At 43.4% G+C, this 25,169-nt stretch overlaps 2 protein-coding genes across 3 annotated transcripts; both read right to left on the bottom strand.

Annotated features, from left to right (window-relative positions):
- Positions 1-6: 6 nt before the first annotated feature.
- Cmtm2 (CKLF like MARVEL transmembrane domain containing 2) lies at positions 7-10,707 on the bottom strand. The gene is made up of 4 exons (XM_040740779.1): positions 10,266-10,707; positions 10,007-10,165; positions 994-1,095; positions 7-425 (listed from the first exon to the last, which is right to left on the bottom strand). The coding sequence occupies exons 1-4, from the start codon at positions 10,431-10,433 to the stop codon at positions 141-143; spliced, it is 714 nt and encodes a 237-aa protein (XP_040596713.1). The 5' UTR covers positions 10,434-10,707; the 3' UTR covers positions 7-140.
- A 127-nt stretch (positions 10,708-10,834) lies between these two features.
- On the bottom strand, positions 10,835-24,576 carry LOC101824714 (CKLF-like MARVEL transmembrane domain-containing protein 1). 2 transcript variants are annotated; one of them, XM_040740777.1, is made up of 4 exons: positions 24,166-24,576; positions 20,364-20,522; positions 13,977-14,075; positions 10,835-11,107 (listed from the first exon to the last, which is right to left on the bottom strand). In XM_040740777.1, exons 1-4 carry the CDS (start codon positions 24,574-24,576, stop codon positions 11,012-11,014), a joined length of 765 nt encoding a protein of 254 aa, XP_040596711.1. In that variant the 3' UTR covers positions 10,835-11,011. The 2 variants fall into 2 exon arrangements, with proteins under 2 accessions (XP_040596711.1, XP_040596712.1); XM_040740778.1 differs by having other exon boundaries at positions 24,283-24,576.
- Between the last annotated feature and the right edge of the window lie 593 nt (positions 24,577-25,169).

The following is a 25,169-nucleotide window of genomic DNA, read 5'->3' as shown; positions in this document are numbered from 1 at the left end:
GAGAAATTTACTTTCCAAGAGGTGTTTATTGACGGCAAAGGAAAGTAGGCTGGAAAGCCGGCAAGGGGAGAGAGTACAGAGGCCAGGCCACAAAGCTCGCCGTTCCCGGCGTTCCCTCTGTTCCCGTCTGTCCTGTCTATTCACTTCTTCTTCTTCTTCTCCTTTTTTGCCTTCTTCTTCTCCTTCTTTGCTTTCTGTTTCTTTTGTCTCTCCTTTTCCTCCTTCTCCTTCTGTTCTTTCTCCTTCTGTAGCCTTTCCTCTTCCTCTTTGGCAGCTTCCAGCATTGCTTGAAGCTTTGGGTCTGGCATCCTCCCTTCCTTGTCTGGAGCGAGCAGAGCGAGCTTTCTGAGCTTCTTGGCTTTGAGGTGTCTCCTTTGAAGACACAGGTCAACGATAGCAAAAAAGGCGGCAACTCCCATAAGGACCTAGGAAAACAAACGGATCTTCATTATTTTGATGATGGACCTAGAAGGAAAGGGCAGATTCCCTTCCTGGTCTATCGTCAGATGTGATACACAGTGAACCCCTGAAGGCCTCAATCCCAGACCCCCCTCAGTCTGCCCTCCTCGGCTGCATGCCCAGTGTCCCCTCACCTTGTTTCCCTTTCCTTTCATTTGACACACATGAGAGTCACAGGTAACTTGGCTGCCTTCCTAGACACCATCTTTGAAAACGTGTCTTCTCCATTAGAAACATTTACCAGCTTCCTTGGTAAATTTGCTTCCACCCCAAGTTTTGTTTGTCTGTCTCATGTACCCCAGGATAGCCTTGAACTCACTATCGAGCCAAGGATGACTTTGGACTTTGGTCCTCTGCCTCTACCTCCTGAGTACCACCATTATAGACAGGCAGGAGGTACTACAGTAGGTTTTTACAGTGCCTTAGATCAGGCTAGACCAGGCCTCCAGAGACTCAGCGGCAACGCAGGCCTTGATCCCAGGATTTATGTAACAGTGATTTGAGGAAATCCACAGCTCAACAGAAACAGCTCACCACAGCAGCTAAGTAGGCCATGGGCAATGTCCTTCTAGCCCTCATTGCAAAGACTATGCCGCCCACCAGGAACCCGAAGGCGAAGAGGTCGTTGAAGATTTCCTGAAAGCAGAAGAGAAGAACTGGTCTTAGGTAGTTGTGCCCATCCACCCCAGACACAGCACAGTTTCCTCCATGAAACCATGTTCAAATGCCCCCCTCCCCGGATAATTTAAAACAGAATATACAAAGGCAAATATGTTTCTGGTCAAGCAGATCAACCAGTGCCTCCCTGCTGGCCTCTGTGTGTGTAGAACACAGTCCAAACTTCACTGCCGTTTGCTCAGGCAAGACACAAGATACCATCTGTCTTACAAAACCAGGTGTCTGGGGCCTATCAATATTCATGTAAGTCAATGCAGAGACCGACTACTTCATGGTACCTGTTAGTTACTTCCCCTCCTCATTTCTGTCGTCTCTTCTCTGGAGTTTCCATCAGCAGAACTGCAGGTAGGAGGTTCTTGCTCTCTGACTTAACATTGGGAGCCTGTAGCTCCCTTCTTCACCCCAACCTCGCCTTACCCCCTGGACCTCCTTCCCTGATTGCCTCCTCCTTCAGCAATGCCTTTCTTTTCATTCCTTGGGGATTTGGCCTTCCTTTACCACACACAAGCTTTCTTTCCCCAACACGGCATAAAAGCAACCCAAATCCTATATATTTTTTGTCGGTTGTCCCAGTTTCTATTAGTTGTTTTCCTTAGAATGTCTAAATTTTAAATTGTTTTTAATTTTAGTGGGATGTACAATCTCTCCTGTCAATATCCCCATGTACTGTAATTTAATATTCTGTCCAACTGTCTTATGTAAAAGTTTTGTTTATTTTTATTTTATGTGTATGAGTGTGTTTCCTGCATGTATGTAATCACACCAAATGGCTGTAGTGCCTAAGGACACCATAGAGGGCATTGGATTCCTGAGAACTAGAGTTAACAACAGTTTGTGGGATGCTTTGTTGCTGGGAACCCAACCTGGGTTGTGGGGATATATTCTTTATGATTAAATAAAGCTTGCCAAAGGATTCGGAGAGCATAGACAGCCTCAAGCCACAGAGATCAGGCGGTGTTCTTCAAACCTTTCATCCCAGGACTCAGATGAAGAGGTAGACGGATCTCTCTGAATTCAAGGCTACCCAGTGTTACAGGAGATTGAATCAGTCTAGAAGGGCAACTAGAGAGGTATAAAAGACAGGGGTAGGGTCTTGAGTAGTTGGTCTCAGTGGTCTCTAGCCATGTGGAGAACATGGAAGTCTGAGTGAATCTGAGGAGGAGTGAAGTCAGGAGCAGTCTGAGGATCGCTCCTTTGGGCTGAGCCTTGGTAAAGGTGAGAACTCTTTAGTGGCTGGCTGCTTTGCTTCTTTGATTTTTGGTTTGAATCTTGAAACCCAATGCCACTTTCTGGGTCTTTCATTTATTGTGCTACACTGGGTCCTCTACAGGAGCAGCCAGAGCTGTTGACTGTTCAGCCAAAACTCCAGCTGACATCCCAGTGTTTTCAATGCTACCTCTGTCATATACAAGTTACAGTATGCATATGTCTGAATTTTCTGATCTCCTACTTTAGCACACCATTATAAAATACAATAGGCTGTGTGGCTTAAACAACAAGTACTTATCCTTTCACAGGGGGTTGCAAGACCAAGAGCAAGGTACCAAAGCACTCTCCCTGGCAGTAGACACCTGCCCTTCCATGTCTATCTTCATATGGCCTTCATTGGAACCAGGCTATATGATCTGTCTCTTCCTTTAATGCTGCTAGTGGTTTTGGATCAAGGTCCCACCCTTAAGTTTTCTCAGTTGCTTCCTCAAAGGCCCCATCTCAAGTATGAATGCATAGAGAACACAAACATTCCATTTGTAACAATTCCTTTAGTTAATCCATAGTCTAGTACCAAAATTTAGGGTATATCTGGTATCTACTTAGGCAAATCCATTCTTGTACTTTTTTCCAAAGAATTTTATTTGTAATGTTTTTATTTGCTCATGTTTGTTACACATAATAATGGGTTCATTATATTGTATTTAATAATTTATTTATTTTTTATTATATCCGCTTTGGTGTTTTGCCTGCATTCATGTCTGTGTGAGGGTGTCAGATCTTGGAGTTACAGTTTTAGCTGCCATGTAGGTGCAGGGAATTGAACCTGGGTACTCTGGAAGAACATTCAGTGCTCTTAACCACTAAGGCATCTCTCCAGCCCCCTCATTATATTTTTATACATGTATATAAAGTGATCAATCACATTATCTTCTTCTCCCTGTCTTTGTCACCTCTCTCTCTCTCTCTCTCTCTCTCTCTCTCTCTCTCTCTCTGTGTGTGTGTGTGTGTGTGTGTGTGTGTTTTGTGTTCCAGTGTGGTCATTTTGGGGAGCATGGTGAGGATTTGTATACAAAGTACAGGAACCTTACCAGTGGCTAAACTACTGAAAAAAAACTGTCTTTTCTGCACAAGTCTTTTTTTTTTTTTTTTTTTTTTTTTTGGTTTTTACGAGACAGGGTTTCTCTGTTTTGGAGGCTGTCGGTCCAGCCTGGCCTCGAACTCACAGAGATCCACCTGCCTCTGCCTCCCGAGTGCTGGGATTAAAGGCGTGCGCCACCAACGCCCGGCGCCTGCACAAGTCTTTGACTACATGTAAATCATTGGTCAGAGGACATGGGCCTCTATACCTTTCAGAAAGGGAGTTAATGAGCCAAATCTTATTTGTATAATCACAGCTGTTGTGAGTTCAAGAGTGTAACAGCCAATTCTATCATGTCTAGAAGCAAGAGATCACCCATTGGAAAATGTTTCCAGAGCCTTGGTGAAGGGGGATGTAGGAAGTGCCATTCGTATCTGAGTGTCCAAGAGTCATTTATTCCCAGTACTTTGATTGGTTACAAAGTCTCTGCAGTCACTACTGACCAAAGAATTTTATATCACCTTGTAAAATCCCATAGAAAGTCCTGTTCCCACGCAATGCCATTTGTAGATTCAGAACTCAGTTCTGAATTGAACTGCCATATCTATGGTAATAAATATCATACCTAGAAATACAGCAAATATTCATTTAGATTTTCCTTTGATTTCCATTAACCAGTTTAGCTTGTCTTTCAGTAGGTTTATTCTTAGACACCTGGTAGCCTCCACATCGTTCTAAGGCCACATTTTCACTGATCTCTGCTGCCATGGGGAGCATGGGTGTTTGGTCTCTAGGAACCTTAATCACTCATTCAGCCCTATGGGCTGCAGAGTCTTCTGTGAGGAGGCTCATGTTATATAGGAACAATCCTTGTTTCCCCATCCCAATCTGTACACACCTGGGTTTTCTTGTCACACTTTACTCATATTTCAGCTTAAAAGATACAAGAAGGGGCTGGAGAGATGGCTCAGAGGTTAAGAGCACTGACTGCTCTTCCAGAGCTCCCAAGTTCAATTCCCAGCAACTACATGTTGACTCACAACCATCTATAATGAGATCTGGTGCCCTCTTCTGTCATTCAGGCAGAACACTGTATACATAATCAATAAAAAATCTTAAAAAAAAGATTAAAGAATGAGCAGGATTTCCAAATAAAGCCTTCACCAAAAGATGCAATCTATGTTGAAGATTTGGGTAGATTCCTCTTATTAAGACTGAATGTGTCCTTTGTGCCTAGTTTCTTAATTTTTTAAATTAGTGTTGATCGTTACCAAATACTTTTTCTGCAACCTACAACATTTATTTTTTGCTGTAAATACAATAGAGTAAAACTGAATTAATAGAATTTGAAGACAAAAAAACATATTAGTGTTCCTGACATAAATGCTGCTCCACTGTGATACATTGCTTCTAACACATTGCCTGATTTGGTGTGCTAATATTTTATTGAACATTTTAGTCTCTATTTTCTTTATCTTTTTTCTTGGTTTTTGAGACAGGGTTTCTCTGAGTGTAACTCTGGCTGTTCCAGAACTCATTGTATAGATCAAGCTTGCCTCTAACTCACAGAGATTCTCCTCCCTCTGACTCCCAAGTGCTGGGATTAAAGGCAAACACTACTACAACCCGACCTAGTCCACATTTTCAAAGTAAGGAAGGCCTATGATTATTCTTTGTTGTTGCTGTTATAATTTTTTTACATGACAGGATTTGTCTGTGTACCCCTGGCTGTCATGGAAGTCACTTTGTAGAGACAGCTAGGATCGAACTCATAAAGATCCACCTGCCTCTAGGATGAAAGGCATGTGCCACTACTACCCACATGTATTCTTAATCTAACATCTGATTTCAAAAAGAATCCCTAACAGAAAATATTATACAACCTTAAAAAAGACAGAAAAGGGAAAATGAGAGCAGTGGAATGGAAAGACTAGAAATGAATTTTACACATGGGACTTTATAGATTTGACAACAAAAATTTCATTTCAAAAGAGTGTAAAAACGAACTAATCAATAAAAGAATAAACAGGGTGTTATGGTATTGAAAATTATTTAATGAATGGCTATGATAATGAGGTAGAAGCCTTGATTCAGTGTACCTCCAAGTCACTCAAATGGATCAAATGACTTAAATGCAACAAATAATGAAGTTACCAAATGGTGTGAGCAGATAAGTCATTCATCTGTGTACTTATTAGCCTTCATTTTTATTTGAACTCTTAAAAATATTTTCCTAGTAAACAATTTCATCTTAACTTTCCTAAATTTAGCATTAAAGCTCATGTTTTCCTCAGGATCGTCTACAACTCTTTTTTTTTAAATATTTGTACTATTTTTCTTTGTTTTTTCCTTTTTATGGGTTGTCTATTTTATTCTCCCCTCACCAAGGAAATTGATTTTTGGTCTCTTCCTCCTCCTCCTCTTCCTTCTTTTTTGACAGTGTCTTTCTATATAGCCTGGTTGTTCTGGGACTCACTATGGAGGCCAGGTTGATCCATTTGCCTCTACTTCCTGAGTTCTGTAATTAAAGGTGTGGGCCACCACATCTGGAAATTTTTATTTTCTTAATTCTCACAGTTGATGTTTGTTCCCTCTGTTATCAATTTTAGGGTAACCTGTTGTTTTGCTTATATTTATTGTTTTGTTCCAGATGGGGTATCACATATCCACTGATAGCCTCAAAAATCATTGTGTAGACAAAAATTATCTTGATTTTTGATTTTCTGGCTTCCATTTATGAGTGCTATGGTTACAGAAATACACAACTACAGGCAGTTTAAGCAGTGCTTAGGATCAAACCCAGAACTTTGCCCATGCTAGGCAAGCTCTCTACCAAGAAATACATTCTCAGATCCAGTGTCTCGTGTCTCAGAAATTTTCTGATTTTGGTATTTCCTTTATGTATACACTAGACATATTTCCTTGTGAGATAAGGTATCATGTTGGGACAGACAACCATAGGGAATAGTTTAGCAACCTGAGAATGCTATGTATATGTTCCTATTTTTTTAATAAAATTATCATTGTGTTTTAGGTGTATGCTGTGCCTATGTGTATGCCTGTGTACATGTGTGCCTGGTGCCTGTGGAGTCAAGAAAATTGTGTTAGAATCCTGGAACTAGAGTTGTAAACCGCCTGCCATGTAGGTGTTGGGAATTGAAGCCAGGTCCTCTGAAAGATCAGCCAGTGCTCTTAACCACTGAAGCATCTCTCTAGCACCTAAATCCCTCTTCTAACAATGTGTTTCACATTCTAGGGCATGCTGTTGCATGTACTATGTATATACAGTCCTCTCTGACCAATGCACCTAATAACCTGTAATCCACCTAGGAGCCCACCTGCATCAAACTGCTAGTGTACTAAGTTTCTCCTCCTCTTCATGACTTAAACAATTTCTACTCAAATTTATTCAGTACTCTGGAGAGGGATATGCAAGATAGGAAGGCTGATCTGGTCTAATCTCTCTTCTCTCTCTCTCTCTCTCTCTCTCTCTCTCTCTCTCTCTCTCTCTCTCTCTCTCTCTCTCTCTCTCTCTCTCTCTGTGTGTGTGTGTGTGTGTGTGTATGTGCAATAAGCCAAAACTGTGTTTTCAAGAGAAATTTTAGGAATAATTCCCTACTCACCATTTTATGCATATGCATAATTGGGGTTGCATATAATTAAAATCAGATGTATTATGGGAAGGGACATGCCTTACGAGCAAGGGCTTACATAGTCCAAGATTATTAGTTTTAAAAGAGAATCACCCAAATTAAATCTTTTGTAACCAAGCGCCTACCTTACTTGAACTGCATAAAGGAAGTCCCAAACAATGACTGAAGGAAGCCCCAAGCAATAACTGGGTCCCTTGATTGCCTTCACTCAGTAGCTGCTGTCAATCTTGAAAGTGTAGCTACCAGTTCCATGGTTGCACTTTGTAGAGATTACTGCTTACTTTATGGTCTCTGTGGACTTGAATAGAAGGCCAAGGATGGAAAAACACCTTACCAGACCACCACCAGTAACAAACAGTATAGCCTAACCTGGCCACATACTTGCTATGTAGCTGAGGCTGGTTTTGAGTTTCTGATCTCTTGCCTCAACCTTCCAAATGTTAGAATCACCACATCTGGTGGCAGATGCTTCATTTATTTTCAGTCATTTCTTAGGATGTGAATTTGAACCTGAATTATTTAGCTGCCTGATAAGCTATAATGCTCTCTCACTATGATTTATCACTTTCTTTCTTCAGTCAACATTCTCTTGGACAGCGTTGGTGGTGCATGCATTTAATCCCAGCACTCAGAAGGCAGAGGCAGGCAGATCTCTGAGTCTGAGGCTAGTCTGGTCTGTAGAGTGAGTTCCAGGACAGTCAGGGTACACAGATAAACAAATCAAAAGCCCAACAAAAAGACTTTATCACTTTAAGAGTTTCTTCACCATTCTCTTGCATGGAATTCTGATTTTGTATTCTGTGCCTCATTTTCTCTTTCATATTTCTTCTTTTTATCTTTCAGGACTAGTTCTAGCTAATTTTCCCATACCTTTCAAGTCATTAATTCTCTCTAGCTGTGTCAGATCTGGTCACTCATTCTGTTTATTTTATATGTATGAATGTTTTGCATGTATGTATATTTGTGTATCTTATGTGTGTCTGGTGTGAGTGGAGGCCAGAAGAGGGCCAGATCCTCTGAAAATCATGTCACAGAAGACCTAATCTCTCTAGAGACATTCTAACGCACTCACAGTGTGTGTGTGTGTGTGTGTGTGTGTGTGTGTGTGTGTGTGTGTGTGTGTGTGTGTGTAGAGAAGCTCTTGCTTTGTGTCAGGGTGACCTCAGACTCACTCTGTAGCACAGGCTGGCCTTGAATTCCTGAGCCCCCTACCTCAGCCTCCTGAGTGCTGGGGTGACAGATGTGTGCCACCTCACTGGCCCTGATCTGTTTTTTAACTCATCTGCTCCCATTTTTTTCAAGAATTAAATTTTATATTATAGGCATTAAACTATGCATTTTAAAATATTGTTTTTTCTGTCTCTATATTCTTTGTTGTTTGTTTTAATATACAGAGTTTATCTATGTAGTCTTGTTGTCCTGGAAGGGGCTCTGATGTCTAGGCTGGCCTTAACTTAGAAATCTGCCTGACTCTGCTGCTGAAGTGCTGGGATTAAAAGTGTGTCACCACTGTTGGGTGCTATAATCTTATTTTTGTTTGATGTCATTTAAACACCATTGACTATTTTCTCACATCTCAGTACATCTAAGCTCTCTGAGTCTCAGGATTGTAATCTTCCAGCTTGTGTCATTTATTTATTTTTGATACAGAATTTTTGCTATGAGTCCAGGATGTCCTTGAACTCAGTCTTCCTGATTTGGCTTCTGAGTGTCAGGATTACAGACATATGCTACTGAAACACCAACCATGTTTGCCAAGTTTTGATTTTTAGTTTGTAGCATTTTTAAAGACCAAGTGTATCACAAATCTCTTCGTGCTTTGGCTTTGGTTCTGCATTTATTTCTGCTATGAGTTAAGAGGATGTAATTAGAACATCATCAGCACAAGACATGAGTTTTCTAGGTTCTAGGCAGTGCGTTCCCATTCTCAAAGAACACCTGCCCCTTCCCTCCCCACCCCCACAGGTCAAGTACAGATCAATGTGTCTTGATTCTTTGTGCTGGCAAAGTGTGTATGTCTTCCTTCTCCATTTTCCTCTATGGATGTAGTATCCTCAGGATGCTGGCTTCATTTCCTAAGCCTCTGTTTGGCTTTGGCTTAAGGCCTTGTGCTAGTTTTATGTCAATTTGGCATGAACTAGAGTCATCAGAGAGGGAGCCTCAATGGAAAAAATGTCTCCATAAGATCCAGTTGTAGGGCATTCAGTGATTGATGAGGAAGGGCCCAGTCCATTATGGGTTCTTCAGTCCCTGGCTTTGTGTTCCTGGGTTCTATGAGAGCAGGTTGAGAAAAGCATGAGGAACAAGACAGAACTGGCAGTCCTTCATGACCTCTGCATCAGCTCCTGCCTCCAAGTTCATGCTCTACTTACCTTCCTCTCCTGACTGCTGTCTATGATGAAGTGTGATGGCAAGAAGTTTAAATGTAGTCATTCTCACTACAGGTTGTTGCAGTCCCTGAGGTGCAGATAAGGGACCAGAGGAATGGATGCTTGAGGGACTTACCCAGATCAGCCTCACTCCCTTGTGCGACTCTTTCTGGTGCACCACGCTCCTGTATCATTCTTTATGTTCATTAGAGACATGACATTGTTTTAGAAATGCTTGCCATTTGCTTCACTTTATCTTACTGTTTTATGCACAATTTGATTTTCTTTATTGAATCCTGGAATGATATTCCAATGAGATGTATGCCAGCAAAGCTGTTAGCAGAAATGCCTGGTTGTTACAACCTTCCCTGTTTCTGAGGATAGGAGAGCTTTGGTCCCTCTTTCTTTGACTCAACACTGTTAGGTTTTGGTGGAGCATTTTCTGCCTGGCTTCCCTCCTCCAACCCAGCTTCCCAGCATGAGCACCAGTGGAGGTGAGGTTGTCTTTTGCCAGGTGCCTGAATGTGACTGGCACTTCCTTTCCTGTCTTTACTTACAGTGATAGGCCAGTAGACAAACGTCATGTATCTGTTAATGGCGAAGGAGTTAAGGAAGACGAAGAAAGCGATGAAGGACAATTCCATAGTGAGGAGCAGGATCAGAATCGGGTGTGTGGCCACTGTTTCGAAGAGTTGTAGTCCAGCGATGATGCAGGCCTGGGCGGAAACATACATACATTTGAGCTGCTGCAAGGGCCCTCCCGACTTCTGAGGCCCTCCCCTCCACAGGCACCCCTAGACTTCCAATTCAGCTTACCACAGTCAGCAGCTTGACCTCGGCGTGTCCATTCACCCAGAATTCTTTATTGCTGTCTTTGAATTCCCACCTGTAGCGTCGAAACCCTTTTCTTGTTCCCACATCATCCTTGGGCTGTAATGATTTGTACTTCTGGGCATCTTCCTGGCCAGGCGGAGGTGCTGCCATGGTTAGCAGCAGTTCTCAATTTCTCACCTCCCAGCCTCTCCTGCAGTCCCCGAACAGGCCCAGCTCAAGAGAGAGCCTGGTGTCTTCAGACCTGTTCAAGGGCAGCGCTCAACCGACCGCTGCGACTGCAGGATTCCAACGCTTATGCTTGCTCAGCGCGAGCACATCTCATCGCGTGGACCACCTGGATCGCTTCCATCCTGGCAGAGGCCAGGCATTCCCACCCTCCACGCGGCCCCATGCGCTGAGCCCCACTGGTCCTAGAGGGGCTTTCCTTGCAAAGGAGTTGCAGGTTTGTGGCTGTAGCTCCCTGGGGTCCTGTCCCTCCCATCCTTCTGGGGGGCAGCCTTGTGGAGGAGTGGAAGTGTAATGCGACTTTTACATAAGGCCACACGAGGAAGTAGGAGAGTTGGCAACTTAGCAGCCCTGTCTTTATGGTCACACACAGGTGGGCTTGGGAGCTCCGTGATGGTCTGGTGGGAATGATTATACGTGGACATAAGCCTCTGCCAAATGCTGGGAAGAGTTAGGTGACTTCAGCATAGTTCCTGCCTTGCTGTTGAGGTGGAGGGCTTAGTTTACATTTCCTGGCCCTTTTTCTTGTCAGTCACCATCTTCTTGATGACCAACAGCATATCGATGATACACAGGACTGCTGCCGTGGCGCACAGGGTCTGTCAGACAACAAGACAGGTGGGAAGGAAAGATTACTGTATAACCAGCTCAGCATCTGTCTCTCATTCCTATTCCTCTCCGACGACGGGGTCGAGAGCTGCAACCAGTCCCTTTCCGGCTGCTGTAGGCCAGGTTTGTCTTTCTAAGAGGAAGGGAAACAGTGACGTTTGCAGCCCACAGTGACCTGGTCATACGACTATCTACTGCACTGTGGTTCTCAACATACAAGTCGTCACCCTTGGGCCCACTGGCCCTTTCAAGGGGTTACCTGAGACCAACGGAAAACCAGGTATTTACATTTCGATTCCTAATGATAGCAAAATTACAGTTACGTCATAGCAAAGAAAGTTATTTTAGGTTTGGGTGTCACCACAACATGAGGAGCCCTATCTAAGGGTCACAGCTTTCGATAATGACCTTTGCAGTTTTGAGTGCCTGGAGAGTTGAGCCTGGGTGGTGAATGTTCTGGAGCTCTCTGAGGAGGGGACAGGTTTAAGATTCAGAAAATCCTCCTGCAGTGGCTATGAAGGGAGAGAGAACCTGGATAGGCAGGAAGACATGGAATGATGTCAGCACAGGCAGGAAGAAATGGAGGCAGGAGGTGTTTGGTGACCGTGGCAGTACAAAGCTCAATTGATGAGTTGCCAGACTGGGACCAGGAATGATAGCACCTGATATCCCATGCATGGATGTTTCTCTTTGTGGGCATCTTGATGACAGTTTCTTAGGAGGCCTTGTTCAGCCCCTGTTTGAGTTTCTCAGGGGAAAGGGCTCTGCTCCCACTGGCCAACTCCAGCTTGGCACAATGCAGTGGCATTGACAAATATTTACCAATTATGGAATGAACTTAAAGAATTTAAACTCTTTTTTAAAGTTTCTACATTTCTTTCTCGTGTGTGTGTGTGTGTGTGTGTGTGTGTGTGTGTGTGTGTGTGTGTCTGTAGGCCTGTGCATGCACCAGCATGTGTTTGGAGGCTTCAGACAACATGAAGGAATCAGTTTTTTCTCCACTGTGTGGAGTCGAGGACTTGATCTCAGGCCATCATACTTAGTGGCAATTACCACTGAGACACCACCTTTGACTTAATCTATTTTCTGTTTTTGGTTCATTTCTGTCCACACTATTAAACCAAGTCCCAGTTCCTTACTCTTCCTGTTCTTCAAACATTTGATTGGTTATTTCTTACATTCTTCTATTTGATATGCATTTATGTTCAGTGTATCTAAGCTTTGTGACCCAGGACAAAGTATTTAACCTCATTCTAAGAACATACCTAGGTGTCTATAAACCTGAAAATTTAATGATTACATAAGGGACCAGGGAAGTGGTGCAGTTGGCATAGTGTTGGCCTGGCATGCACAAGGTCCTGGGTTTGATCCCCAGCACTGCATAAACCAAGCGTAGTGATGCATGCCTGCAATACAACCCAGGAGTGGGAAATGTGTAGAAGCTGGATAATCAGTTCCAGTTTATCCTCAACCACGGAGCAAATTAGAGACTGCCCTGGGTTTGAGACCTTTTTATAAAATAATAAGATTTAGGAGGTGCTTACCCTGTGCAGGGCACACACTTAGTACTTCAATGTAGGCAGGATCCCTTCCTCCTTAGACAAGCTAAGTTACTCAATTCTGACAGCTCCCCCATTCATACCTGTGTTTAATATAGCTGTCTAGCCCAGAAAAACAAAGTCAGAGTGTGGTGTTTTGAATCAGTAGAGCCTCTATAAGATAAGGTATGTATTTTACTGTTTGGTTCTCAGTTGGTGAACTGTTTAAAAAGGGTTAGGTGTGACCTTGTTGGAAGAGGTCTGTCATTGGGGGAGGGCTTTGAGGTTTCAAAAGTCCAAGGCAGGCCCAGGCTCACTCTCTCCCTGCTGCCTGTGATGTGAGCTCTCAGCTACTGCCCCAGCCCCAGGCTGTCTACCCACTGCTATGCTCCCAGACATGATATTCATGGACTGATCCTCTGCAAATGTAAGCCAGCCCCCACTGAACTGCTCTCTTTTATAGGTTTCCTTGGTCATGGAATTGAAGGCTAAGACACATATTTATAAGGGTTTACTTCTTGCTGTGTTTTACATGTAATGTATATGGTTTTCAAAAGTTCTTCTGTAGACTTAAAAACTTATTTGGTGTTTTGTGAGTTTCATGAGTTCCTGGTTTGGGCAACTTGACATTTGAAGACATTACTACAAGAAAGAGAAGGGTTCTCAAGAGATGGCTCATTGTTTGAGATCATTTGCTGCCATTGTAGATGACCCATGTTTGATTCCCAGGACTCTTGTAAAGGCTCACAGTTGTCTTTAACTCCAATTTCAGGGAATCCAATGTCCTTTTCTGACCTCCACAACTATTTGAATGGGTGTACACTTACCTACACACACACACACACACACACACACACACACACACAATTAAGAATAAGTCTTCTCTGCTTTGTTAATGTTAATGACATCCTGATGGCATTCCTTTTTCAGGGTCCTGATGTACTCTTTTTGTTTTTTTGTTTTTTGTAGACTAGGCTGGCTTTGAACTCACATAGATCTGCCTGCCTTTGCTTTCTCGGTGCTTGGATTAATGCCGTGCACTACCATTGCCAGGCTATATTATTTTTAATTAAAAATGTTTACATTACTTTATTTGTGTGCTTATGTATATGCACATGTGTACTCTGTTGTGTGTTTCTGTATATGCACATGTATACTCTGTTGCATTTGTGGAGGTTGGAGTACAACTTGTGTGTCCATCTCTCCTTTTGTGTAGGACTCAGATTTGCTGTACGTTGGTGGTAGGTGCCTTTACCCAGTGAGCCATCTCGCTGGCCCCCGACTATTAATCTTAAATAGAACCATGGAGGCCTCTACTTACCCCTCCAATAAAGCACAAACGGTTTTTTTCTCTTTCTTGAATTGTTATCAGGGCAACTCCTCCAAGGAACACAGTTGAAAAGAAACTGTTGATAAGATCCTGCAATGCAGAGTTGAAATTGGTCAACTGTAAATGAGAATGGTATTTCAAAATATTTAAACTGGTCATTTACCCATATAAGGGTGGATACCTTTTGAATCCTTTCTCTTTGATTGACTGAGACCTTCAAACCTCTGAAATTTTTCAGGGATTTGAATTTATGTGATTTTAAAGTCTTGGATAGGAGTTTGATTTTGTTAGAACATCATTAGGGATGTTAACATTTTCATTGGCTTTTCTTTGTATATAAGTACACACACACACATATATATACATATATGTGGGGGAGAGAGAGACAGAGAGAGAGACAGAGAGAGAGAGAGAGAGAGAGAGAGAGAGAGAGAGAGACTGTATATGGGTATGCTCACAAGTGATTGTAGGTACCCCCAGATACACATATATGTGGGGGAGAGAGAGACAGAGAGAGAGAGAGAGAGAGAGAGAGAGAGAGAGAGAGAGAGAGAGAGAGAGAGAGAGACTGTATATGGGTATGCTCACAAGTGATTGTAGGTACCCCCAGAGTCCAGAAGAAGGTGTTGGATCCTTTAGAGCCAGATCTCCAGGTGGTTGTGAGCTGGTGAGCTGTCCTATGTGGGTCTAGGAACTGAATTTGGGTCCTCTGTGGGAGCAGTACCCACTCTTAACTACTGAGCCATTCTCCATCCCCTTCAACTGGGTTTTCTTAAAGCGTACAGCAATTCTAGATTCTGTGGTCTAGGGTGGCCAAAATTGACCCTCTATAACATTACTTTTTAAAAGTTTTATATTTTAATATGAATCCTTCATTTTATCCCATAACTTATTTATTTTAAAATATGTAAATATAAGAGTTTGGGTGATACATTTTGTATTAGTAGCTCATTCTCTTAATACATCTTCTAAATCCACAGGTAAAAACTAATGCTCTGGAAGTTGGGTTGTATTTTTTGTGAGGTCATGTGTGCTGGGAACACACAAATCCACCTGAAGAACACAGCCATTCATTCCAGAAAATTGAGTCTGAGGCAAGACCAGAATTAAATCAGCCTGACGTCTTCAAGTTCTTACGTCCTTTGTTCTGGGTTTTGGTTGTAGGCCTTTCAACTACAGGTCAGCCTGCCTGTTTGTATACTGGAAGGGTGAGCATTGATGGGAGGGGTTTCTCCTAGAGTGGGACACTACACTTTGATGGTAGAGCAGTGATGGATTAGTTGTACCAGTGTGTGGGTGGGGCCAAAGCCTGGGGTAAAAAGAACAATATGATTTGACCCAGATACATAATTGGAGCATTCTAAGTGGGGTGTGTGGATGTGTGTGTGTGTCCCTGACCCACATACGTGTGCTAGAGGACAACCTTGGGTGTCGTTCCTCAGGAGCTGTCTGTCTTATATTTTTTTATCTTTAATTACATTGTATTTATTGTGTGTCAGTGTGTCTGTGTGTCTGTGTGTGTGGTTTGGAATGGATGTATATGACACACATGTATACTGAGGTCAGAGGACAACTTTTGGCAGTTGGTTTTCTCTTCCCATCTCGTGAGCCCCAGGGATTGAATTCAGGTCATTAGGATTGGTGGCAGGTCCCCTCAGCCATCTCTCTAGTCCTCACTTTTTCAAGTAGGCCAGACCATCTGATCAGAGTGCCCAAGGATCTTCTCATGTCTGTCTCCCCAATTCAGAGATTACAAGTTTGCCTGTTTTTTGTTTTTTTTCCCCATGGGTTCTGGGGATTGAACTCAGGTCCTCATGCTTGCAAGGCTATCACTTTACCAAATGAACTATCTCATCACCACATTTTTGATGGCTTAACTGGTGGTGGTGGCCCATCTGGGGTATGAGCCTAAATGTAGACAGAAGCCTGGTGATTTAGTGTAGGCAACTGGGATGCCCTTAACGGCTGCCTTCAACATGCTAAGCAATTCCTAGACTACCTTGTTTCACTGTCTCAAAGAAGCTCTTGAAAGACTTGCTGTTCCACAGAGAATGCAGTAGCTATCTTAGAGAAGTTTGCTGAGTTGTTTCAGATTGAACAACTACTAAGAAGAGGAATCAGAACTCATCTCATTATGGACTCACACAGGAGCATGCACAGCAAAGAAGTTATGAGCTGTCTGTTACCTTAGACAGCAAGTGCAGCATCCAATCCATTTCCATCATTGTCTGTGGAAGGTTTCTGGAGAGTTCACATGGTGTGAAATAAATAAGTTCACAGTGTATTTGTTACTGAGGTCTTTGATTGTCAATTCTTGGATATGGGACCTGGGGTCTTTTTTTTTTAATTGCCCCACTACCAGCCTGCTAATTTTTTTTTTTTTGGTTTTATGAGACAAGGTTTCTCTGTATTGTTTTGGAGGCTGTCGGTCCAGCCTGGCCTCGAACTCACAGAGATTCGCCTGCCTCTGCCTCCCGAGTGCTGGGATTAAAGGCGTGTGCCACCGCCGCCCGGCTCAGCCTGCTGATTTTTTAATATGGGGATCATGATTAGGATTGATTGCATTGATCTGAGGATTAGACGGCACTGAATCTGGAACATTACATACTGTGCCTCCGGTAAGGCACTGACGTCTTTACTGTTGGTCAGCATTGGCATGAGGCCACAGCTCAAGACTGCTGAGGGATACGTGTGAGCTGGCTTCTGCTGACTCAAAGAGAGGTCTGACCACTGTGGGGAGGCCAGCTGAGGTTAGAGAGGAGGTCAAAGCTATATGGGAAACTTTGTACCTGATGATTGTGTAAAACAAGATTCTCAGGGATGTGAATGAGAATTTGAGAAACAGGAGGCTGAGGTAGGAGGATCACTTCACTTTAAAGGCCAGCCTGGGTTACAGAGTGAGACTCTGCCTAAAAAAGAAAAAAAAATCAACCCTTCCCAAACAAAAACAAAAACAAAAACAACCAAAATGAAAACAATGATAGCTGTTAGAAGCCAAAATGAGCTAGATCATAGAGAGTTTGGACCACAGCATATTAATAACAATACAGTAATGAATAGATCAAGTTAGTCTTTGGTACTGTCCTGATCTTACTGCATTAGAACACTGCTCACCGTGCTTGGCGCTGGCTCCTGAGCTGTCCCCAGGAGCTGTGCTTGGCCTGCCTCTTCTGCCACCACACATTTATTGAGCACTTACAGTGTGTCATGTACCGGGCCAAGGTATTAATACGAGAACTCAATCAGTTCTCACAAAAGACTCTTCCTATCCCCAGTTTTTGGTAACTTGCTGAAGGATTGTTCACCCAGGCAGTGGCTAGAACTCTCAGCAGTGTGATGTCCACGGTCATCTTTCTTTCTCTTTTTCTTTCCTTCCCTCCTTTTCTTTTCTTTCTTCTCTTTTTACATTCTTTTTTTTTTGCCTCCACATCTTTTTACCATAAGTAAAAGGCCTTCTCTGACAATCTGAATAATAGTCTGAAATAATCCTCATTGAAGCTGACCGAAGGTGTGTGTGTGGGGGAGGGGGGATCAGGTGGGAGCTAAGGCCTGATGTATTAGCCATTCTGTGTCCCCAATGAGTGGTGACCTTCATCTTGGTTTTTTTTTTTCTCCCAGTCTGTGACTCATGTAGCTGAGGTACATGAGTCATTGGTCTTGGTATCTGAACTTTTTTTGTTTGTTTAGTTAGGTTTGGTTTTTTGAGACAGGGTTTCTCTGCAGTTTTGGAGCCTGTCCTGGAACTGGCTCTGTAGACCAGGCTGACCTCAAACTCACAGAGATCCGCCTGCCTCTGCCTCCAAAGGGCTGGCATTAAAGGCATGTGCTACCACCGCCCGGTGGTATTTGAACTTCTGACCCCCCTGCTTCCTGAGTGCTGGGATGACAGGTGTATGCCACCACACCAAGTTTATGTAGTGCTGGAGATCAAACCAAAGGCCTTGTGCATGCCAGGCAAGCCTATCCTGACTGAGCTACATCTCTAGACCCACCCCCAGCTCATTGTCAAACAAGAATAAGAATGGGAGGTGAGTGATTTTATGCTTGTATGGGCCTTTAAATTAGAAATCACCACTTATCTCCATCCTATACATTTTAAGAACCAAGTAAGTTTGTCTGGAAAGAAAGGCTGGGAGGAAGTGACTCCATGCACCCTGGTGCCTCTAGACTGTGCAGAGTCCAACAATTCTGGTGGTCCTCCCACCTGTTTTGTGACACGACTCCTGCTGCCACGTTGGTCTTCACCGAGCACCCTCACTAAAGTGGAACATTTCTTGCTGGACCCGGGCCTCCCCCCGTTACTACCCAATGGCAGCTGGTTGCATCAAAGTGCCATGTCCTTCATCTTGTGGAAACCAAAAGGGCAAGACTAGAAAGGAAGATAGAGGATAAGAGGCAAGAATTTGGGTTCTATTTGAAGGGTTAAAAACAACTTCAACCAGCACTCGGGAGGCAGAGGCAGGCGGATCTCTGTGAGTTCGAGGCTAGGCTGGACCGACAGCCTCCAAAATAATACAGAGAAACCCTGTCTCGTAAAACCGGAAAAAAAAAAGAGTTGACTCTACTGAAGTTGATCAAAAGCCTATGAGTGTAAGAGTTAGTCCAAGCTTCCTGTGACCACTATGAGCAGAGGTCCTCTCGTGAGCAGCTCTTACTCAAGAGCTGCCTGCTAGCCAGCCTGTCTGGGTTACTTCCTGGATATTTCCTGTATACCTTATAGTGGGGCATGGTGTCTCATGGCTCTCTTTAGCTTTTCTTCTATTTCTTCTTAAAATCTTGGGGACTAAAGAGGTGACTCAGCAGAATACCTGAGTTCAGTTCCCAGAACCCATGTTGGGCAGCTCACAATGGCTCCAGGGGGTCCAGCACCCTCCTCTGGTCTCCCTGGACACACACTTGTGCACCTACTTCCCCACCATGATACACATAAATAAAATAAAAAGTTAAAACCCTTCGAAAGAGTCATTTGGTTTGTTAAAATAAGGTCTTGGCACGGTACCCAAGTATTTATGGCAGTCACTCCTACTGAGTCACTCCCACTTTATATATATAAATACACACACACACATGTATATATATATATATATATATATATATATATATATATAAGTGTGGGGCTGGAGAGATGGTTCAGCAGTAAACAGCGCTTGCTGCTCTTCACTGAGGACCTGGGTTGGGTTCACAGCATCCATGTGGTAACTTACAACTCACTATAATTAAAGTTCTTTGGGATCAGACACCCTATCCTGTCATCTATGGGCACCAGACATGTTTACAGTGCTCTTTGACACAGGTAAGCAAAATACTCAGAGACATGAATCTTAAGAGAGAGAAAAGGAGCTCAATGCTAGAGTGCTTGCACGGGCCTTAGATTCAACTCCCACTACCACATAAACAAAGGGAGGGAGGTGTGGAAGAGCCAGGAACCATGTCAGGACTGTTCACAGTACAAGAGAGAGCGGCCAAAGCTATCCAAATACCAGCCTGTTTTCCATTTCTGGATACCGTGTGCTGAGTGTATACTTGGTGCTAAGTACTACGCCATCTCTATATGCATTCCAATGTTGCAGAAAACCTATGAGGTAGGGACTCCTCCTTACACCCCCCCCCAGTTTCTGCATTTCCTAGATGGGGAAGCTACAGAGTTTTAGGAGTCTGATGACAAATGTTTGTAATCCCAGTACTCAAGAGGCTAAGGAAGGAGGATGTTATTTTTAAGATCAGCCTAAGTTAGCTTGTGAGTTCAAGTCTAACTTGCTCTATATAGCAAAGCCTTGTATCACCCTCTCCCAGTAGCTTCCTGAAAATATAAAGGTCACAGAGCTAGCAAGGGACTGGACTTACGTTGGTCACTGAACAAAACCATATTGCCTCTCCAGAGAGCTGGGTGCCTCCAAGACTAGCTTCAAGAATTCTCAATTGGATACCACACCCTTCAAGGTTGCAGCTCCTAAACCTACACAAATACGATCGTCCTACAACCTATAAGAGTTTTTCCGAAGATTTTCCACCACTCTTGTTATGCCAACTCTTGTTGGGGTGGGTTGTAAATCTACGTGGGTGATACTCTTTGAAAAGCAGGAGCATACACTATTTTACAGGCTGTAGTCTTCATTAGGATAAGGTGAAAACATGACGTATTCAATCAGACAAGCCCTTTGAGATGGACTCTGCACCCTCAGCTAAAAGCAGGAGGCTGTCCTGAAGACAGAGGAGTCCAAGGGACCTTTCCAGGTTTTGGGTGGTTTCTCCCCTGGGAGGACAACCCTGTCACAGTTCTAGAGAGCTCTTTTGTCTTCCCTGGAGGAAAGTGGGGGCAGGATTACTCTTGGGGTTATGGGCAAAGCTTACATTTGAATTATGAAAATGAACACTTACAAGCAAAGGCCAGTGTACGCAGATCAGCATGTGTTGAAGGGTGACCAAATATATTACGATAAAAAATAGGGCAATGCAGGTTTCCTCAATTGTGATTGCTATAAACACCTCATGGGCGCCGCCAATGATGAAACAAGACACTGATGCTGCAATAATACTCTGCAAGAAAAGAACGAGTTTGTTCAATGCATGTAGCTATTTACCAGTAGCACATATTAACTGGCAGAAATTGTTACACTTAATCTGATTATACTGCAGTAGATTGTATTTTAAAAAGTGTGTGTGTGTACAAGTTTATGTGTGTGTATACAAGTGAATGTGTTCTAGTATATATGTAGCAATCAGAGGTCAACCTAGGGTAACAGGCCTCGCTTTCCACCATGTTTGAGACAGGGCCTCTTGCTATTTGCTACTATGTGTGTACTCAGGTCTGCTCTCCTGTCTCTGCTTCCCATTTCACTGCAGGAATTCTGGGATTACAGGATTACAGACTACATCCCACCTCATCCACTTTCTGAGGCCTGAACTCAGGAGGCCAGGCCTGTGCAGCAAACGTTTGTTCAGAGTCATCTTTTCAACCCATGCCTGTATTGTTTTTCACAAATATTTTACTTTTAACACTGCTTTAAGTTAACTTTTTTTTTTTTGAGGCAGAGTTTCCCCATGTAGCTTTGGAGCCTGTCCTGGAACTCGCTGTTGTAGACCAGGCTGATTTCGAACTCACAGAGATCTGCCTGCCTCTGCCTCCCAAGGGCTGGGATTAAAGACTACACTACCACTGCCCAGTGAAATTAACCAATTTTTTGTAGCACTGAGGATTGAGCTCAGGGCCCGGCATATGCCAGGAAAGCATGCTACCACCGAGTTATATTTCTAGCTTGTATTTTTTAATTTTTAATTAACTAATTATTGTTTTCAGTGCCAGGGATTAAATCCAGGGTCTTCATCATGCTAGGCAAACAATCTGCTACTGAGATACATTCCCAGCCCTACTTAAAAGTATATTTTTGAAGTTAAATATGTAAATAAAGATTGAACACAGAAAAGTTTTTAAGTGTCTTTCTTCTTCTCTATCCAAACCTAGTCTCTTACTGTTTCTTTTTTTTAGATAGGATCTCACTATGCAGCTCTGTCTGGCCTGAAACTTGCCATGCATTACAGGCCAGCCTCAAACTCGAAGAGAACCTCCTGCTTTTGCCTCTGGAGTGCTGGTGCGTGTGCCACCACTCCCAGCTAGTCTGTTTTCTGAAAAGAAATCACTACTTCTGCTTTGTATTTCTAGAAGGAAATCCAAGTATATATTGGTTAAATAAATAGATGATGCTTTTCACAGAAATAGTGAGTTAGAACCTCAGTTTTCTTTCTGTTCAGTTGATTATATCAGTCAGATGCTAGGATTTTCCCCCAAAGACCAAAAATGCAATCTTTGCTATATTTTAAATTCTCAGATGTGCTTGTGAATCTTTTGAGTCTCTCATTGAGTTGTATATTTTAAATGTTTTTCTTTTTAAAGTGTGTGTGTGAATAGAGGCCACAAGAGGGTGAGAGGATGTCAGATCTCTGGAGCTGGAGTTTAAGGGGATTGTGATCCAACTGATCTGGGTGCTAGAAACAGCCTGGTTAGAGCAGCAAGTGTTTGTAACTGCTGAGCCATCGTGGCCTCCAGAGGCTTTTCAAACGGTAGGGAGGCTCATCTGTATCACACTACTGTTTGATTCAGTTCTTTAAGGTTTCATTTTCAGACTGTTTATGATACCCAGGATTGCCTTGGTCATGTTCCTACATTAACTCTGTTGGTGTTTTAATTGGGATTTCATCTAACTTTTAGTAACAAATTGTTGTGCTGAGTTTTCCCTCTGTAAAGTTTTCCTCTTATAGGTTTTTATTTTTATCTCTTTGCCCAATATTGATTACTATGATGGCTGTAGTGAAGAGAAACACTTTCTTTTTATTATGTTTTTGTGAAAAGATCTCACTGTGGAGCTCTGGCTGTCCTGGAACTCCCTATGTATGCCTAGAACTCACAGAGATCTGCCTGCCTCTGCTGCCCAAATGCTAGGGTTAATGGAATGCATCACTAAGCTTGACTTCTTACATTTTAGTTATTTATAGAAAGTTTCTTCGTCTATTAATTTGATTGCCAGCCAGCTAAATTATCTTGCTCTAAATGGTCTCCCAGTGTATAATCATATCAGAGGAAAGAAATGTATTTTGCCTCTTTTAAAGTATTTTTATTTCTTTTCCTCATTATGATTAGTCATTCCAGAAAAGCCCTCACTAACATTGGTAGGCATCACTTTTCTTCTTCATTTTAATAAGAAAACTTGTGATACTTTAACTGAAGATCTTGCTGATTTGGGAGTAAAGATGTTTAGCTTTATAATATCAATGAAATCCCTATTCTTATTTTTATGTCTCTTCCTCCTCCTCTTCTTCCTGTTTGGGAACCAGAAACAAATGTTCAAGTTTTTTTTCACATGTTCTTAAACACTATTTGATTTAGTCTCATAACCTTTCCTTTATAATATGATGGGTTATTTTAAAGAGTTCTTAAAGCAAATCATCCTTGTGTTTCCTCTTTGTGGTATATGTTTTAAAAATCAGATGGATATCTTTTGTTAATATGGTAAAACTTTCTCTGTTCTGGGGACCAGGATCTCACACTTGCTAAGCACCCTGGTTCCGAACACTAATCTTTGCTTGGGTGCTGTGAGACCTCTGTTTGCTTCTCCTAAACCTGATCAAGTTTTCATGTCAGTGCTAGACTGATTTTGTAAAACAATCACTCGGAAAGGGATGGGGACTCAGCTCACTGGGTGTCTGGCAAGTGCAAGGCCCTGTATTCAGTCACTGGGAAAAAGAAGTCGTCCCCCAGTGCTTACTTCTTAAAAGAGCTTGAGCATCATCCAAACGATATCTCCTGATCGGAAAGAGCTGGCCCTAAACATGTCTGTTCCGATTCACTTTCATCATTCAGAAGCCCACTTGCTTATGTGTATGTATTAGGTGGGGGAGAAGGAGCATGTGAAGGTCAGAGGACAACTTTCAGGGGACGTTCCTCTCCTTCCACCCTGTGAGTTCTGGGAATTGAAGTCTGGTCTTCAAGATTGGCCATAGCGGCATTTACGAAGAGCCACCTTACAGGCCTCTTGCTTTCCCTCTGCTTTTATGTGGTGTTCTGTCTGAATTCTCTATTTTGGGGTCAGCTTGGGTCATTAAACGTTCATTCCCAGATGTTTTGCGCCCCTATCAGCCGTCCTTTCCCTGTTCAGAAGTGGAGCACGCCCCTGGTCTCACCTTACATCTATGTCCTCACTTCCGTTTTCGCTAGACGGTTGCCTGCTTTGTATTGTTTGAATAGCTCTTTTAGATGGCAGTTCTTCACCAGTTATGTTTGCTAATTTACAACTTTCTGCTACTTACTCCCTATTTTTCTACTTTCATTTGTGAGGGGAAACCCTAGAAAAAAGAGGAGAGGGGGAGAAAATTGCCAATTTAGTACTGATAATGGGCCCGTGGTGGCACCAGCATTTAGTTCCAGCACTCTGGAGGCAGAGGTAGGCAGATCTCTATGAGTTCAAGGCCACCCTGGTTGATATAGTAAGCTCCAGGTCAGCTGGGGCTATATTAGTGATACTCTGTCTCAAAAAACAGGCGGGGCCAGGGTTGGCGACAAGAAAGGGGGCAGAAAACTGTAGTAAAGGGAATTGCGGACAACTTGTTCCACCAGCAACCGTTGTTCAACTCTGGAGGCCACTGCCCTCCCTCCTCCCGTTCTTCCAGCTGGGTAGCTTCTGCTCACCATCCTCAAGACCTTCAACATTCCAGTGGGTGAGCGGAAAAAATGCTTGAAGCTGTCTCTGAATCGTTCTGGGACCTTGGCCCGGCCATCAGCGCGTCTTTTGACTGATGCATGTACCTTGATTTTCTGAGACACGTGGAGAGGTTGGGGCGCCTTATGGCTCTGGGCGGGCTTCTTTGGTGGCGCTTTGCTGGCACTCTGTTCTTTGTACACTGACTGTAAAGACCTAGTAGATGGTGTGGCGCTTGGTGGAAGTCCCTTGTGAGATGCAACAGAGGAGATAGACGCCAGGGACGCCGTGCGTGAGCGAGGATCGCCCAGTTGAGACTGTGATGTTGCACGACTGGGAGAGCGGCTGGACTCACGTCTGGATCCAGCCCTGGAATCATGCCTGGTGGATGCAGGTTTCATGGTGCATCCCAAGTCCTACTGTCAGGCTGGCGGTGGTACTCCAGTCGGCGCCCGCCCGCCCGTCCCCTGGGAAACCAGCAGCAACGGCTACTAGAAGACTATCCGCGTGCACCTATGTGCTCTTGATGGCTGCGGCCTAGCCTAGCAGTCTGGTATCCTCGTGGTAATCTGGGGTAAAGACACTTCACCTAGTCTGTAAACTCAAAATCCAGCAACGGCACCCACAGAAACTGCTGCCAGCTAACCGAGGGGAAAGAGGTTCTGGAGTCATTTGGGGTACACTTGGCCAGATCCAGCTCTGAGCCATATACAGTAAGGCTGCCGGCAGAGTGCAGAGTGCAAAAATCTGTTAAGCTCCCACATCACCTATGGATTTGTGATAGAACAGCATGACCAAAAGCAACTTGGGGAGGAAAGGGTTTATTTCATCTTGCAGCTTGAGGACTGCCATCCTGGGAAGTCAGGACAGGAAGTCAAGGCAGGAATCTGGAGGCAACAGTTGATGCAGAGGTCACGGAGGGAGGGGAGCTGCTTACTGGTTTGCTCCCCATAGCTTACTCAGCCTGCTTTCTTACAGCACCCAGGACAGAGAG

Source organism: Mesocricetus auratus, unplaced genomic scaffold (assembly GCF_017639785.1).
Source record: "Mesocricetus auratus isolate SY011 unplaced genomic scaffold, BCM_Maur_2.0 Super-Scaffold_100714, whole genome shotgun sequence".
NCBI lineage: Eukaryota > Metazoa > Chordata > Mammalia > Rodentia > Cricetidae > Mesocricetus > Mesocricetus auratus.
The sequence above is the reverse complement of the archived record's forward strand: the minus strand, read 5'-3'. Positions and strand labels throughout refer to the sequence as shown.